The 16046-nt window shown below is 48.4% G+C and overlaps 1 protein-coding gene across 3 annotated transcripts in view; it reads right to left on the bottom strand.

Annotated features, from left to right (window-relative positions):
- AP3B2 (adaptor related protein complex 3 subunit beta 2) overlaps positions 1 to 15735 on the bottom strand; it is a 405963-nt gene extending 390228 nt beyond the window's left edge. For all 3 annotated transcript variants that reach the window (XM_085644011.1, XM_085644012.1, XM_085644010.1), the window contains exon 1: positions 15487 to 15735. In XM_085644011.1, the coding sequence (XP_085500137.1) occupies positions 15487 to 15599 (113 nt within the window). In that variant the 5' untranslated portion in view covers positions 15600 to 15735. The remainder of the gene's footprint in view (positions 1 to 15486) is intronic.
- Between the last annotated feature and the right edge of the window lie 311 nt (positions 15736 to 16046).

Consider the following 16046-nt stretch of genomic DNA (forward strand, 5'->3'; position numbering starts at 1 on the left):
TCAATTATGCCTTGATTACATAATGATTCAAGATGTTTGGAGATATCACCTCTGATGGATAAAGGGACATTTCTTAGCTTATTCTTGATGGGTATAGCATTTTCTTTTATTTTGATAAAATGTTGGAAGTTCGTGATTTTGCCATGACGGTCTTCAAAACTTTTACAGTATTTTTGCTCCCAGGGAGTAACAGATTGTGAGCCAGATAGAGAATTAATACTTTTACTGTGAGTAGAGTGATTAATGTCAGCTTGATGATCAATAAAAACTGGATTAGATAAACCAGGTTTGATAGTGAGACCAAACTTAGTTGGTGGATAAGACCAAGAACATTGATCCCACGTCTGGCTACATATACTTTTCCATTAATAGCTTTCCCAAAGACACTTATTTTAGCCCAGAAGTAGCCTAGTAAATCTATCTTACTACCTTCAAAAGCTACAGTGAGTATATCAGGAGGAAGTAGACTCTTGATGGACCAAAATTTCACATACATATCATGAGAAACAATAGTGATGCGCACTCCTGTGTCAACAAGGAGTTGAATGTGGTTACTATCAATGGTGACATCAACTTCAGGGTCGGGAATATGTTGCATTGTACCTTTCTCTGAGCAACTTTTGACTACAACAACGTACTCCTGATTGGTGACATCATCAGTACATTGGTCTACAGATTGATCAATAGAATCATTAAGCACACAACTCACACATCTTCTATTTCCACTCAAGCAAACTTTGGCGAAATGGCCCATTTTTCCACATTGACCACATTGTTGATTCATGGCTGGACAGTTTTTAAAAGAGGAAACATGCATAGAAGATCCGCATCTATAACAATTTACTCTATAGTTAAACTGTCTATTAGGTGTAAATGTTTTTCCACCTCTATATGGTCTGAAATTTCTTCCACCCCTAGGTATGGTAGACCCTCTAGAAGAACTAGGAAGAGAAGGAGTAGAAAAAAGGAGGTTTAGTAGAAACAGCACCAGAAATGGTAGAATTAGATAGAGCAGACTCAAGTTGTTTAGCATCGTCCATTGAGCCTTCAATGCTCTTTGCGATGTCGACAGCTTCATCTAGAGTTGGATCTTTACAAGTAAGTAATCTTTGTTGTACTTTTTATCCTTGGGAGCTCTGGGGACAGTCCAGTCCTTATGACTGGATGGATGTGAACGCACTATTACATATATAAATTATTATAAAAAAATGTTTTGTTTTACAGGGACGTTTGTTTTGTTGTTATTATTTTTGTTATATAAATGTGCCAGAACTTATTTGGGCCTGGCAGGTGCTGTCTATGTTGCTTATATTCTTGAGACTTATTTTTGTCCTTTTTTGTATAGTATTATGATTATTCCAATGTGATACCCAAGTTAACCACTGTAGCATAAGATTGTACTTAAGGACCCAGGCTCAGCAAAGCAGATAAAGAAACTTCAGTGTGGTCTGAGTGTTGTCTGTTATATCCCCGCTCACCAGCCATGTCCAACTATGGGCGAGTAAAGCTGGACCCAGGGGCCATCCCATTTGATCACAGCAGAGACAGCAAGAATGAATCAGAAACCCATAAGAGGAAGACTGAAGGAACTCTCAGACAGGAGGACCTCTGGGTGGGTCTTCTCTGGCCACAAGTATTACTCGGCCAGTAGCTATAGGTCAGCTGGTGCTTCACCGAAGAGTAGCCAGAGCTGGCAGAGCAGATTCTGCTTCCCTTGAACACTTTCAGTAGGGTTCCACAGACTTGCGGCCTTAACACAGTTATCAAAAAGCCGGAAAAACACTGGGATGTAAGTGTAGTGAATAATTTTTGTATAGCAGGTAAAAGTTTGCCTTTGCTTATCCTCACTGCTCATCATTTTTGAAGATTTGCGTTTATATGCAATATTTTTTGATATGCAGATGTGAACTTTTTGTTTAATTTCGGCATCAATTCGACCAGATGTTATACAATTCACCAAAGCCATAATCTTGGCTTGATCTGTCCTAACAAATGTGCACATTAAATAAACAACTAAAAAAGGTATGTAAAGTACCAAACAATATACACGCTCTGATACCACAGAGAAACACAAAACACTAAAGCCTTAGAGGTGCTCAGTAAATGTACAAATATTATTGGACGCTCTCAAAAACACATGCACTTGAAGAATCCCTTGAAAACTGAATTGTTATAAAGGGTCACAACACTTGAGCAAAATGTTCCCAAGATCAAACAGTAAACAAAAAGAAAGAACTCGTAACTATATTATAGATAAATGGGAATCCAAAATACTAAACCAGTCAAATACTTTGAAAAAGAAGATAATGAAATATGATAAGTTAGAAAAGACAAGCACAATGGGTGACGAGACACAGACAAGGAAATGCGTCCAAATAAACTATTGGAAAAAAAAGAAAACGGTGTTGTGTTAATTAAAATAAAATAAATGGCACATAAAATTCATACGGGGGTCGACATAGCAGTTGGCTTCCCTACCAGTCATTCAAACTATGGTTGTAAGGTAGACTGATGGAATTAAAAGAAGCACTCACATTACTACTTTGTTGATAGTTTTGCAATGCATTCCACATATCCATTGAATACACCTCTGGGCTCTGAATATATAACCACAGCATCAGGATGTGACTTATCCTTGGGAAGGTGAGACCTGCAGGCATGGAAGCCTGGTTTGGGTGCCCAATCCTGGACAGAACTGTAGTGGGGAGACAGCATGCTCTCCGAGCACCAGGTGGTGGAATGCTCCATCTGTGGCACTTCAAATAAAAGACGATTAAGACTCCAGGAAATCCACACGTCATCTACTGTCCACTTATGTTTACTTATCTCTCCCCGTCAGAATGATTACAAGGAATTGCTTTCAAAGTTGTGATACCTCATTTTTTTTGTATAGCACCTAACACTGCAGTGTTGACGCTTCTAAGAACTCAAAATAGTACATTTATTACTTCATTTAAGGCTACCCAGTTAATAAACCTCTAAAGGATGAGCAGCTGTACGATGAAAATCAGTGAAGTGTAAGAAATGAAGGTAATACCCAAGGGGGACCCTAAGAAGTTTGAACAACAGTGAGAAATTGTGTTAATGTTCCTAAGATCAATGAGAGAAATAGTAATAAACGTCAATGGTTGTGTTTATTTTCAAAATCCTTCAGTGCTTAGAAGACAAGCTGGTGTAAACAAGTATGGTATTTGTGCCCCTGGTGAACATCTCTCTTCAGTCACAATTCGCAGCCATCCTGGCATCAGCACACTTCTCAGCAGCCTTTCTGGGCCCTGATCTGCAGTGTCAGCACCTTTCATGTGAACAGTGGTTGTATGTGTCCTGCATTCAGGTATACGGACCAGGAGTCACGGGGTGACCGACTGGTGTGTGGCTGGGCGGCTTAGCTAGAAAGACCGACTATGCAGGTGCCCACTGCTTAACAAATCAGGTTGACTGCTTCCAAAAACAAGCATTTACAATGCAATAGGTCTCTCAATCAATCAATCAATCAATCAATCATTTGTAGAGCGCGCTACTCACCCGTGAGGGTCTCAAGGCGCTGAGAAGTGGGGGGGGGGGTGGGGGGGGGAGGGGGGAGCTGCTACTGCTCGAGCAGCCAGGTTTTGCGAAGTCTCCTGAAGGTCAGCAGGTCCTGGGTCTGTTGCAGGTGGATGAGGAGGGTGTTCCATGTCTTGGCGGCGAGGTGGGAGAAGGCTCTGCCGCCGGTGGTCATTCGGTGAATGCGTGGAATGGTGGTGAGGGCGAGGTCAGCGGGGCGAAGCTGGCGGTTGGGAGTGTAGAAGGTGAGTCGTTTGTTGAGGTATGCTGGTCCGGCGTTGTGGAGTGCTTTGTGAGCGTGGGTGAGGAGTTTGAAGGTGATCCTCTTGTTGACGGGGAGCCAGTGCAGGTCCCTCAGGTGGGCAGTGATGTGGCTGTGGCGAGGGATGTCGAGGATGAGGCATGTGGAGGCGTTCTGTGTGCGTTGTAGTCTCTTCTGAAGTTTGGCCGTGGTTCCAGCGTAGAGGGCGCTGCTGTAGTCCAGCCTGCTGGCGACAAGTGCCTGGGTGACCGTCCTTCTGGTTCCGGTGGGGATCCATCTATAGATCTTTCGAAGCAGAAGGAGGAGACGGCGTTGACTTGCTGGGTCATTGACAGTAATGAGTCCAAGATGAACCCCAGGTTGCGTGCGTGGTTGGTGGGTGTTGGTGCAGCTCCCAGCATGGTCGGTCACCAGGGTTCGTCCCAGGCGGAGGGGGTGGATCCGAGGATGAGGACCTCTGTCTTGTCTGAGTTCAGTTTCAGGCAACTGTTCTTCATCCATTCGGCGACGGCCTTCATTCCTTTGTGGAAGTTGGTTTTGGCGGTGGCGGGGTCTTTGGTGAGGGAGAGGATCAGCTGGGTGTCATCGGCATATGAGACGATGTTGAGGTTGTGCGATCGGACGATGTTGACGAGTGGTGTCATGTAGATGTTGAAGAGGGTCGGGCTGAGGGATGATCTGTAGGGTACGCCGCAGATGATCTTGATGGCTTCGGATCGGGAGGGAGGCGGACTTTCTGGGTTCTGTCAGTGAGGAAGGAGGCGATCCAGTACAGGGCCTTTGTTGCAGATCCCTGAGTGGCGGAGGCGTGTGGGTAGGGTGTGGTGGCAAACAGTGTCGAAGGCGGCCGAGAGGTCTAGGAGGATGAGGGCTGCCGTTTCGCCATTGTCCAGCAGGATCCTGGATCGGTGGCGGCGAAGAGGTGCTGTGGTTGCTGCGGAATCCAGACTGGGATGAGTCCAGGGTGTTGTTCTCTTCGAGGAATCGAGTCAGTTGTCTGTTGACGATCTTCTCGATGACTTTCGCCAGGAATGGTAGCAGGGAGATGGGCCGGAAGTTCTTGAGGTCCTTAGGGCCTGCTTTGGGTTTCTTGAGTAGGGCGTTGATCTCTGCGTGTTTCCAGCTTTCCGGGAAGGTCTCGAACAAGCTGTTGAGGAGCTTTCAAAGTTGGGGTGCGATGATGGAGCTCGCTTTGTTGAAGATGTGGTGGGGGCAGGGGTCTGACTGTGTGCCGGAGTGGATGGTGTTCATGATTTTGAGGGTGTCTTCGTCGTTGACGTGGTTTCAGGAGGTCAGGAGGCGGGTGTGACCGGGGAGGCGGTGAGTCTGCGGTGTCGGCGGCTGTGGGGTGGGTTTGAGTGTTGAAGCTGTCTTGGATGTCTATGATCTTGCAGTGGAAGAAGGTGGCTAGGGAGTCGCAGTGGTCTTGTGACGGTGGGATGTCGCTGGGGCTTTGGTTGGCGAGTTCCTTCAAGATGTTAAAGAGCTCTTTGCTGTTGTGCGCGTTGTTGTCGATGCATTCCTTGAAGGAGGTCCTTTTGGCGGTTCAGATGAGTTGGTTGTGAGGGCCATGTGGTTGCCTGGTGTTTGCTCAAAGAGCCATTTCTTCTTGAGTCTTCGGCAGGTCTGTTTGATTGTCTGGAGGTCGGCGGTGAACCAGATGGCCCTTCTGTCGGTGCGTCTGTCTGAGGGTTTCTTGATCGGGGCGAGAGTGTTGGTGCAGTCGTCGATCCATTGCCTGAGGTTGCGGGCGGTTGTGTCAGTGTGGTCAGTAGGTGGGTCTGGGGCGAGGGTGGTGATTAGCTGGTCATCGCGGATCCTGTGCCAGCTGCGGTGGGGTATTCGTTGCGGGTGGTTGTGTGCGGTATTTTTCTCGAAGGAGAAGTGGATGCAGCGGTGGTTGGTCCAGTGGAGTTCGGTGGTGTGGCTGAAGGCGACGTGATTGCTGGCGGAGAAGATGGGCTGAGCGTGTGCCCGGCGGAGTGGGTGGGTGTTGTGATGAGCTGTTTGAGACAGAGGTTGGCGAGGTTGTCCAGCAGTGTGATGGAGTTGCTGTTGTTGGCGTTCTTGAGGTGGAAGTTCAGGTCACCGAGGAGGATGTAATCTGTGGAGGCCAAGGTGTGCGAGCGGACGACGTCTGTGATGGAGTCACTGAACTGTGACTGGGGTCCGGGGGGGCCTGTACACAAGGGTTCCTCTGAGGGTGGGTTTGGGATCGGTGTGAATCTGGAGGTGCAGGTGTTCGGCAGTGCTGAGGGTGTCTTCGGTGCTGGTCAAAATTCTGAGGGTGTTCCTGTGGACGATGGCGATTCCTCCTCCTTCACCGTTGGTATGGTCCCTGTGGGTGATCTTGTAGCTCTCTGGGATGGCTATGGCAACATCGGGTGCCGAGGAGGTGTTCATCAAGGTCTCCGCCAGGAAGGCGACGTCCGGGGAGGATGAGTCGAGCAGGTCCCACAGTTTGACGATGTGCCTGTGGATGGAGCGGGAGTTGAGCAGTGTACATCTGAGATGGTTGTGGCCTGCCTTGGGGTGGGGAGGGGTAGGACGTGCTGGTGTACGCTGGCTAGTGAAGCTGCAGTTTCGGCAGTTGAAGGGTCTGTGGGTGCGCTTCGGGGTGGCCTGGAAGGAGGTGGTAGATCGGCCGGCGTTGAGTGAGAGGAGGAGGTTGGCATCGTAGCGGCATCTGTTGTCGTGGTGCTCGCGGGGGCCAGGGGGTCTGGCACTGGGCGTGGTCCAGGCGCAGATGGGCTTGCCTTAGGCACGCCTCTGGCATGCCAGAGGTGCGGCCGCGCAGCGGCCACCATTAAGAAGGGGAGGTGGGAGGGAGGAGCAGCTGGGAGGCGGTGGGGTGACGAATGGGTGAGGGGGGCGGGCCCTAGGGGAAGCAGTGGCGGGAAAGTCAGGACCAGGGGGGCTACGGGGAGTGAGGGGAACAAAGAATGGAGGGAAGTAAAACAGCAAAAAGGAAGGCAGTGCAGGCCTAGAAGAGCAGGCAATTATAGTGAGAAAAAACAATGCAAATTGCAGTGAGAAACCAAAAGCGAGAGACAGTGGCCAGAGGAGGCTAGAACTCGCGGCAGCAATGGTGGGGAGGCATGGCAGAGACAGGTGGAGCTAGCTGTGCGGCGTGGGGAGCCACCTGCTTGTACACAGGGTCAAGGGACGCTCTCCTCACCGCACAGCGACTGCAATTAAGAAGGGGCGGTGGGAGGGAGGGGCAGGTGGGTGGGGTGACGTATGGGTAAGCGAGGGGGGCGGGGCCGCAGTACATTCTCTCTCGAAATGCCATATTCGTTTACAACACATCAGCAAATATACCAACATACCTATACAGATACACTAAATCCAGGCGTCCTGACAAAAATACTCATAAATTCCAGACATCTCCTCACCACAAAACACAAAAGAAAACGCAAGCATGATTCTAGGAGGGGGGGGGATGCACATAGACTCGTCTATGCCCTGTTCCAACACCTCATTGCCTGTTCTTGTGCCCCCCTCAAATACACCTGAATCCCCAACATGAAGTCCACCCGAGAAAAAAGCTTATGCGTGGTGAGGGAGGATGTGAAAACCTACCTAGCCCCGACCTAGCACTGAATCCTCTCTGCCCATGGGAAGGCAGGGGGACTTTTCGTGCACCTCTAACAGGATACCCAAAATTGAACACTCAAGCAGTGCTCAGAGGCCACCTGATCTTTATTACAAAAAAAATAAAACAACTGCAAAAGTACTTTCAACTGCCTCCACTAAGCACTTATGTTCCGCATTTGGGAGAGAGGGTAGGGGACTTTCTGCTTCCTAAAAATGCACCCATAAATTAACAAATTCACAGAATGTAATCTCTGGGCACAGATCACTTCCATGCACCCATGGAAAGGGTGCCCGGTGACTTGCAGGCAAAAGGGCACAGAGGCAATGGGCTCCCTTTCCTTACCCACCCCCTCTCCTAAGTGCGGGCACCCCTAAAATTGCACCCATAGACTCACTCAGAGAAAGCTGACTACCCGCCCCCTCTCCTAAGTGCTGACACCCCGAAAAATGCACCCATAAACTCACTCAGTGAGAGCTGACTACACGCCCCGTCTCCTAAGTGCTGGCTGCAATTGAAGCTGAGTTGTGTTTCACATCTGATTAGGTAAAGCAACTAGCTTACCTATCCACAGGGAGATAGATAAACATGTGTCTCCTGGAAGCATTTCACGCATGCCTCTCCTGTGCATGGGCTCACGTGAGCCACTCACAACAAGGTTTTGAACACCGGCTCGCAAGCTAAGCAACTTTCAGCGAAAGTGGTGGAGAAACTGCGCTGATTGAGTGATCTTTGGGGTGCACAAACAGCACCCCAAGAGAAGCAGCGAAATGATTGAGGCAAGCCAGAGAGAGGTCCTGGGGACTGTACCACGGGAGGGACAGGCGCTCTGAAGGGAGGTGGGTGGGACACAACCCACCATTCCGACACCTGTTTCTGAGATCAGAGTGAGCCACTCCGGTTGCGCGCGCTGACGATTAAAATCGCCCCTTGGCTCGTGGCCTACTCCCCCGCCCAGTGCCCGAGCTGAACACCCCTCCTCCTCCACCAGTGGGCGCTGACGTTCAGAATGAAATGCGCCACATTAATAAAAAGCCAATCTTGGTTGACAGGCCCTATCCGGGCATTCCGGAGTCATCAGGCCCGGCTCCTAAACACTGCGTGTGAATCCCTTGCCCTGTGCTCCTGCGCCCTGACTGTCCTTGGAGGTGTCTCAGTTGCAGAGAGTGGTGGCGGTTGGTGCAACCTGACGGAGTTCTGGGCCGTGGGAAGCTCACACAATGGCGAGCATGGGGCTTTTGGCACAGGAGATAAATGTACTTTGTGTGTCTAACCTCTTTCTGGGCAGCACCTCCCTCGCTCCTTCCTCCGCCTCCTCCTTTCTGTCTGAGCCGACGGGGGGCGCGGGAGAGCAACGGAACAACGGCCTCGTGAGAGGGCAGGAGGTGGTGGTAGTGAACCGATTTGAAACGGGACGGATTATTTTAGATGTTCCGTCGAAGTGTACAGTGGTTCATCAAGGGAGAGAGGGTGGGGGTGGTGGGATGCTACGCACATTCAACCGGAGTGGATAGTTTTGCGGGGAGTAGTGGGCTATCCCTTGGGGAGGGCAAACTCTTTCATGCGCATTACACTGACTCGGCAGCCTGCAGCGTTTTAAAATCTACATTTGTTGTTGCACACATGGACTCCTAGATACTAAAAGAGAAGACATGTTTATCGTGGGCGCTAGACACGCGCACAGAGGCTTTTGCCACCTCAGCTGTCCAGCCAACAGTGAATGAAAACACGTGGATTGAGATTGGCCCACTAGATGGAATAAAGCATGTGTTTTACCTAGACTGAAGAGCTGAAACCCCCCGGGAGGGTGTACGGGCATGGTGCGTTCTAGCAGTAGAAATATATTGTTTACAGACACAAATGTAAAAAAACACAAGCGCTCGCCATTGCGGGAAGGCACCTGCTTGTTTATATTTGCATCGCGCTTTCACTTTAAGTGAAAGCGCGATGCAAAAATAAACACGTGGCTGAGTGAAAACAGATGACCCCCTATAGATAAGAAATTGCTTCACGACAGCCGTGAAGCAGACGATCCAGTACGGATGGGCCGGACAAAAAGGGGAAAGGGCAGCAACAAAAAAGGATCAGTTCAAATCTGAGGCCATCGTTTTAAATAAACGATGACGCCAGCTAGGCGAGACCCAAAGAGTTCCTTCGTCAGTGCCTGTAGTGTGGCTAGCCCATGAGGATAGTTGCCACACATGCCCCGTCAACTTGACATCCGTTATTGCTTCCTCCTTTCTGATGCTCTCACAATCTCACTCTGCCTGGAAATTCAGGTAGATATCGACAATATGTGAGCAATTCCCAAAATGTCAAAACTCTGAGAAAATGTGCAAAATGTCCAAAATCTTCAGGGGACTAAGAAATCTACAGTGTATGAAGAAATCTGTGTTTTCAGCAGAAAAATTGTCGCTGCAGATTTGGACTGTCCCTAAAATAGGTTTTCAGAAACTGGTGGTGTCCACTCACCCCCATCTTGGGATCTTAAATGAAACCCAATCGTCATTCCTGTTGTTGATGTTTCCCAGGTCCCATCACTACTTCTGCTTTCCCAGTTGAATGATGTGTGGTTCTGGCAACTAACCAAATAATCCTCGGAGCAATGCAATGGGGCAGGTGGCTTATTTTATCACCACTGAAAGATCTTGCTAAAAAATATGCTGTGCTGTGCTGAAAAAAGACACAAAATGGGATGGTAGTTTTCAGTAGCATCTTAAAATCCAGCCAATGCTACTCCAAGCAACTACGCCACATGAAACCAATCCCAAACAAATTCTACTTCACCTACAGTAGAGCTGGAAAACTCTGTATTACCACAAAGCCATATACAAGGTTAAGTAAATGTTTACACCTAAATTCGATGTTGGCAGTGATTTACATTTGATCATCAATTTCTGGCTCCCATTAATTCCTCTGTTTTGATTCAGCAAAGGTATATCTCAATTAGTGCATCTCTGACACAGGCTACAACATTATACGAGCTATGTCTGAACTTATGGAAATCAAAAATAGATAAATCAATACAAAATACACAAAAGTAAAATGTAAAATCTTTTGTCTGCTTTCCCAAACGCAAAGCATTGAAATGTGACTTCTGTCAGCTTGGCCCCCCTGTCTGAATAGATTGGAAACACAAAGGTCTCCAGTTGAGTTGGTTGCGTGGGCGAATCTTTTGCAAGTTCTGAACTAAAGTGAGTCCTACAACCCTGCTACCCTTTTTATGTATACATTTGTACTATTAAACGGCAACAATGCAAGCAAGGTGCAGACAGATGTTACAACAGCATCAGCATGTAAACCAAGGTAACACACAACCACCTTAGTTCATATATTGAGTGTTGCAATAGTTCCTTCCGTTCCAGTTGACCTACCACAGTGACTCACAAGAGTCCAACGAAGGACGAACAGGGACAGCAGAATGAACGGGTAAAGAACAATTCTTATCAGCACAACAAAAAGCTAAACTCCATCACGAAACTCCCTTATACCCAGTACAGCCATTCACCAATTGTAGCAAGTGTACTTCCAAATCAACCTATATCGACTTCACTGGATGCCCATTGATGCCAGGATCAAGTTTAAATCACTTTGCGTGGCTCAAAAAGCAATGAATAGCAGGGACCCATGTAAAATCAGAAATCTCCTCTATCCATATGTACCGATGAGATGTCTTAGTTCTACACAAGAACACCTCATGAGAACATTAAGAACCTAGAGATTAAGATGGGGAGGTAGATCTTTTTCATACCTGTTCCTGACGCTCTGAAACGCTATGCCCTGGGAGCTGAGACTGCTAAAGAGGAGACCAGTTTTAGGCAGAAGTTTAAAGCATGGCTGTTACCACATTAACCTCCAATCGCCCACCCTTGCTCTCAGCGCCCTCATTCTGCGCTGGGAAGCCCTTGGGCAGCCACGCGCTCTACCACAAACCAAACATAAACATAAACCCTGTCCACCCCACCCACAAAGGTCTTGGCGCTTCTGCATGACAGAAAACATATTTTTGACCCTTGGATAAGCCAATGGATGCCTCTATCTCTCTGGCATTCAGTTCTTTTTTAGAGGATGCAAACTCTTTCTCGCAAGTGGATCAGTGTAGATGTGACAGGAAAACTAAAGGCGCTGCCCTCAAATGTTACTTCTGTTTTTGAGAATTACATTTGGCAAAACCCGCTCATTGGTGTACGCAGACTTCAATACCACCATCACCATCCCAGGATTGGCTCCAGCGCCACAAAAAGCCTTTGAGGGAAGTCGGTATGCTTTACATGCCCTGGAACCACAAGAGGACCCTTGCTATCCTCGTTATTGTCGAAAGGAGAAATATTGTCCCGAGTCCTGAGAGCAATTTAGCCAACCACTGTTGACTCCACCAAACAATCACTTTCCAAGCTAACATGTTTATGCTGGACTGGGAAAGATGTCCCGCTTAGTGTCAGCTCTTCGAACCCCAACGGGTGCTGTAAGTCAGGTAAATTCAAATGGTACAGAACATAACAGCGCGCCTCGTCTGTAATCTTACTCTGCAATCTCCATCTGAACCTTTAATACATTCCTTTCATTGGCTTCTCATAAAAAAGCCTGCACTCATTAAAAATATCCGTTTTGTCTTTGAATCACTGCATGGGAAGGGACCATGTTATCTTAAAAACAAACTGAAGCCATATATCCCGGTACCCCACCTCAGATAAAGTGAGCTACTATTGCTCCACCCCAAAAGTATCCGTACAGCCAGCTATGGTAGCCGCTCATTTTCCTTTTTAGCTCCCAAGCACTGGAATCAGCTACATGTGCCTCTTTGTTCTTGCTCAGACTTAATCTATTTTAAGACACTCCTGAAAACATGGTTGTTCCATCTTATGGTACTGTGACCTGTATTTGACGGCTTTGGCGACAAGAGATCCCCTCGAGGACGATTTGTGCGCCTAATAAATATAAAATCAATATCATCAAAACCGCCGTGGTGAGTGTTCACAAACATTGCTAGTTCCAAGTATCTTGGTGAAATGAATATAGAAAACGGTCTGATTAATCACCTTTTGAATATGCAAAGAGAGGACTCAATTGCGAGAGAGTCGTGGCGGTTCCTCTTTGGAGTAGCATCCGCTGGCAGCACATCACCCGACAGTCACTGGAATTAAGGACCATGAGGGTCTGCACATATCCTGTGCAGGACCCCATTGTTCAACTACAGGTTGCCTTATGCCTTATCTCACCCCCTGATGGAGACCCACATGCTGAGGCTTTAATCCACCCTCGTTGCAGTAATTTGGTCAAAACATCAACATTTTTAACATTTTGGCCTGTATTGACTCCTTAGCCCACCTTGGATGGTGAGTTGAGACTCAATGAGCACTATCCCCTTGTATGGACTCTAAGAAAGAAAAACTATTTTCCAAACAGACCTACTACACTGGTTTGCATCGTTAAGCCACACCAGCCAGTGCTAATGGTAATAATTTTTAAGAAAAGGTTCCTTTTTCTTGATGGTTTTATTCTTCGTTTTCACAAGAGCACTCTTATGTATACTTTTCTATGCAATGCTTTTTGAGCAACCTGCAAAAAATATGCTCTCAAATACTTGTATGACTTATTGATTTGTTCTGAAAAGCAAACATTAAATGTGGATATTTTTCCCTTTTAATAAGTATTGTTTTCTCTCAGGTATATATTTGTTTCTCTCGCACAAGGATTACTTTATTTGATCATAGATATGATACAATAATGTTCTACTACATTTTGACAATAAGGCATTGCCATTAGGACCACCTTGTTGTTTGCATTGCATTGTACCCAGGTCCGGTGGTTTACCATGGGTTACCCCCATTATTCTATTATAACTTTAAAAAAGTGGTATTTTCAAACACACAATTTAAAAACCGCCTTTCCCAATAGGTGTGTTATTAAATTCTGAGTTCAGAGAGCCTAAACTCAAAGCTCTAGCTGTTCCCCGTTGAAAGTTACACATGTAAAATGTTAGAAGGCAGCTCAAATGATAGGCTATGAGAGAGCTAGTCTTCCCAATAGTAAAAACACGAAATGCACAGTATTTCACAATCAAGACATGTAAAACACACCAGCACATGTTCTACCTTTCACATAAACTGCACCCTGCCCATGGGGGTACCTTGGGCCTACCTTAGGGGTTTCTTACATGTAAGAAAAGGAAAGGTTAGGGCCTGGCAAGTGGGTGCACTTGCCAGGTCGACAGGGCAGTTAAAAACTGCAAGCGAAGACACTGCAGTGGCAGGTCTGAGACACATTTGCAAGGCTACTTGTGCGGGTGGCACAATCAGTGCTGCAGGCACACTGGTACCCTTTGATTTACAGGCCCTGGGTACACACAGTGCACATTACTAGGGAACTACCAGTAAATCAGATATGGCAATCATGGATAACCAAACAAAATCACAATTTACACACGGAGCACTTGCACTTTGGCACTGACCAGCAGTGGCAAAGTGCCCAGAGCACCTAAACCAGCAAAAACTAAGTCCAGCACACTGGTAAAAATAACGGGAGGAAGAATCAAAAAGTCAGGGGAAACCACATCAAGCTGCCAGGTCTATCACCCCCTCCTCCGGGTAAAAAGGTGTCCTTCTGCCCAGTATGACGCATACATGTAACAGACTCGATCCTGTATTTAAGCCAAATTGCGTAGCAAGAGTATCCCAGCTTCCCCTACGCCCAGGGGCATAGCTACCAATGGTGCAGCAGGTTCATTGGCACCTGGACCACGAGCCCTTGGTGGCCCATTGAACCCTGATAATAGCTGTATTCAAAGAGAGGGGTCGGCATTTTCTTGCTTGCACCGGGGCCCATTGCCTCCTTGCTACGCTACTGCTGGGGCCCTGCTTGTGTGACCCTTGCTCACGCGTGTGTGACCCTTGCTCACGCAAGTGACATCTCTGAAAGTGCAGAGCGTCGCTCGAGGCGACGGGTCATCGGGGAGAACCCATGGCAAGAGGCGGGGTTCGCCCAGATCGGCTGATGCCTGAAGACCGATACGGGTTCACTAGGACCCATCACATGCCTTTCCGACGCCCAGGCAGGAACTCGTCGTTTTCCTGTAGGCCCTGCACATGACTGCACCCAGCCCTGCCGGCCTTTTTCACATACTAAGAAATACCCTCTATTGGGTATTTTCAGCTCCTTCCCCGGCAGCCTTCCCAAGGCACCGGGCTGTCTCTCCTGGCCCATCCATGCACACCTATGGAAGCCACCAGGCGCGGCCTGTACTGACAAGCCCTCGCCTCTTCCCAGGCAGCATCTTCTGCATGCAGCCCGTCTGTGATGTTTGTATTGAAAATAGAACGGCAGCCTTGGGGGTGACGACAGGACCGCGCGCTGACACTGCCCCGCCTCCTACCCTACATATAAACCACAGACAGAAATATACAGCAATATCGGGCTGGCGCCGGCCTGGAAGTCGCCCCAGCAGGGGGTCACTAGCACCATGTCAACAGTGGGCATCTGACGAGCAATTGGAGCATGCAAATGGCACCTAGGAAGTTAGTGGAGTAAGGGAAAGGTAGTGTTGGGTACAATACGGAGGGAGACACTGCAAGAAGAACTGAGTAGTTCTATCGAACAAATCACACTGGAGTGCGTGGGGTTGTCCAACGCGTCCTGAGTAAAACCCCGGGTGTGTGGCATTTGTGACAGCTTACAGTTCCCACACTGGGTAGAACTGGCATACACCCTGGTGGCCGTCACAAAATGAGACCACGTGTGTAGGACTGGAGAACCAGTCTATCCCGAAAATCACAGAGAATCTGCAGTCTTTTCCAGCCGGGACCCATGCAATGCCACTCTCCCGGCCTTCCTCGAAAAGGCGCATCTCAAGTCCACCTCTACTGCTGGAAATATGTCCGGGCAAAATGTACCTTTAATGCTACATTCCTCTCTAAACCCAACTCCCCCACGGCAATAATAAATCTGCGCAAGACCACACTGCAGCGAGATGAGACATCCTCCTATCCATCCCTTCTCCCGATGCCAGAGATGGGAGCGTTGATAATAAGGACAGAGATTCTCTCCTCCATTCATCCAACAACACCTCGCCCCGGCGCCACCGCCTTACCGCTTGTAATCCGAAGAAAAGATGCCCCCGCTGGCAGGGTCGTGCCCGTACTCGGGCTCCCCCAGGCTGGAGGAGCCCCCTTTGTCATCGCTGTACGCGGTGCTGGCAGACATGGCTGTGCGGGGCTCGGAGGAGGAACCTGTGAGGAGCGGCGGCTGGCAGGGCGCAGGGCGGCAGAGCTGTAAGCGGGCAGACAGGACAGCAGCCACCAGCAGCCTGTCCGGTTTAAAAGGGCAGCAGCATCTTGGAAATCAGGGCCGAGAGCAGCGAAGGGGGAGGGCGCACGTTTTGGTGGGGGAGGGGCGGGATGCAGGTGCTGATGTCAAAGATTCACAGGCAGATGGTGGGGGGCGGGGCTTCCCGCCCCCTCCTCACAAAGTCCCTCCCCCATTAAAGGGGCCGGCCCGCCAAAAGCAGAATGAGTGGGGTCGTGGGAGCTTGTTGGTGCATTTTACATTGATAGTCCTTCACACACAATATTTATTTATGTATTTTTCATGTATGTATTTATGCGGATGCATCACAGGTGTTTGAGCGCTTTACAAAAGAAATCGAAACAT

Source organism: Triturus cristatus, chromosome 3_1 (assembly GCF_964204655.1).
Source record: "Triturus cristatus chromosome 3_1, aTriCri1.1, whole genome shotgun sequence".
Classification (NCBI taxonomy): domain Eukaryota; kingdom Metazoa; phylum Chordata; class Amphibia; order Caudata; family Salamandridae; genus Triturus; species Triturus cristatus.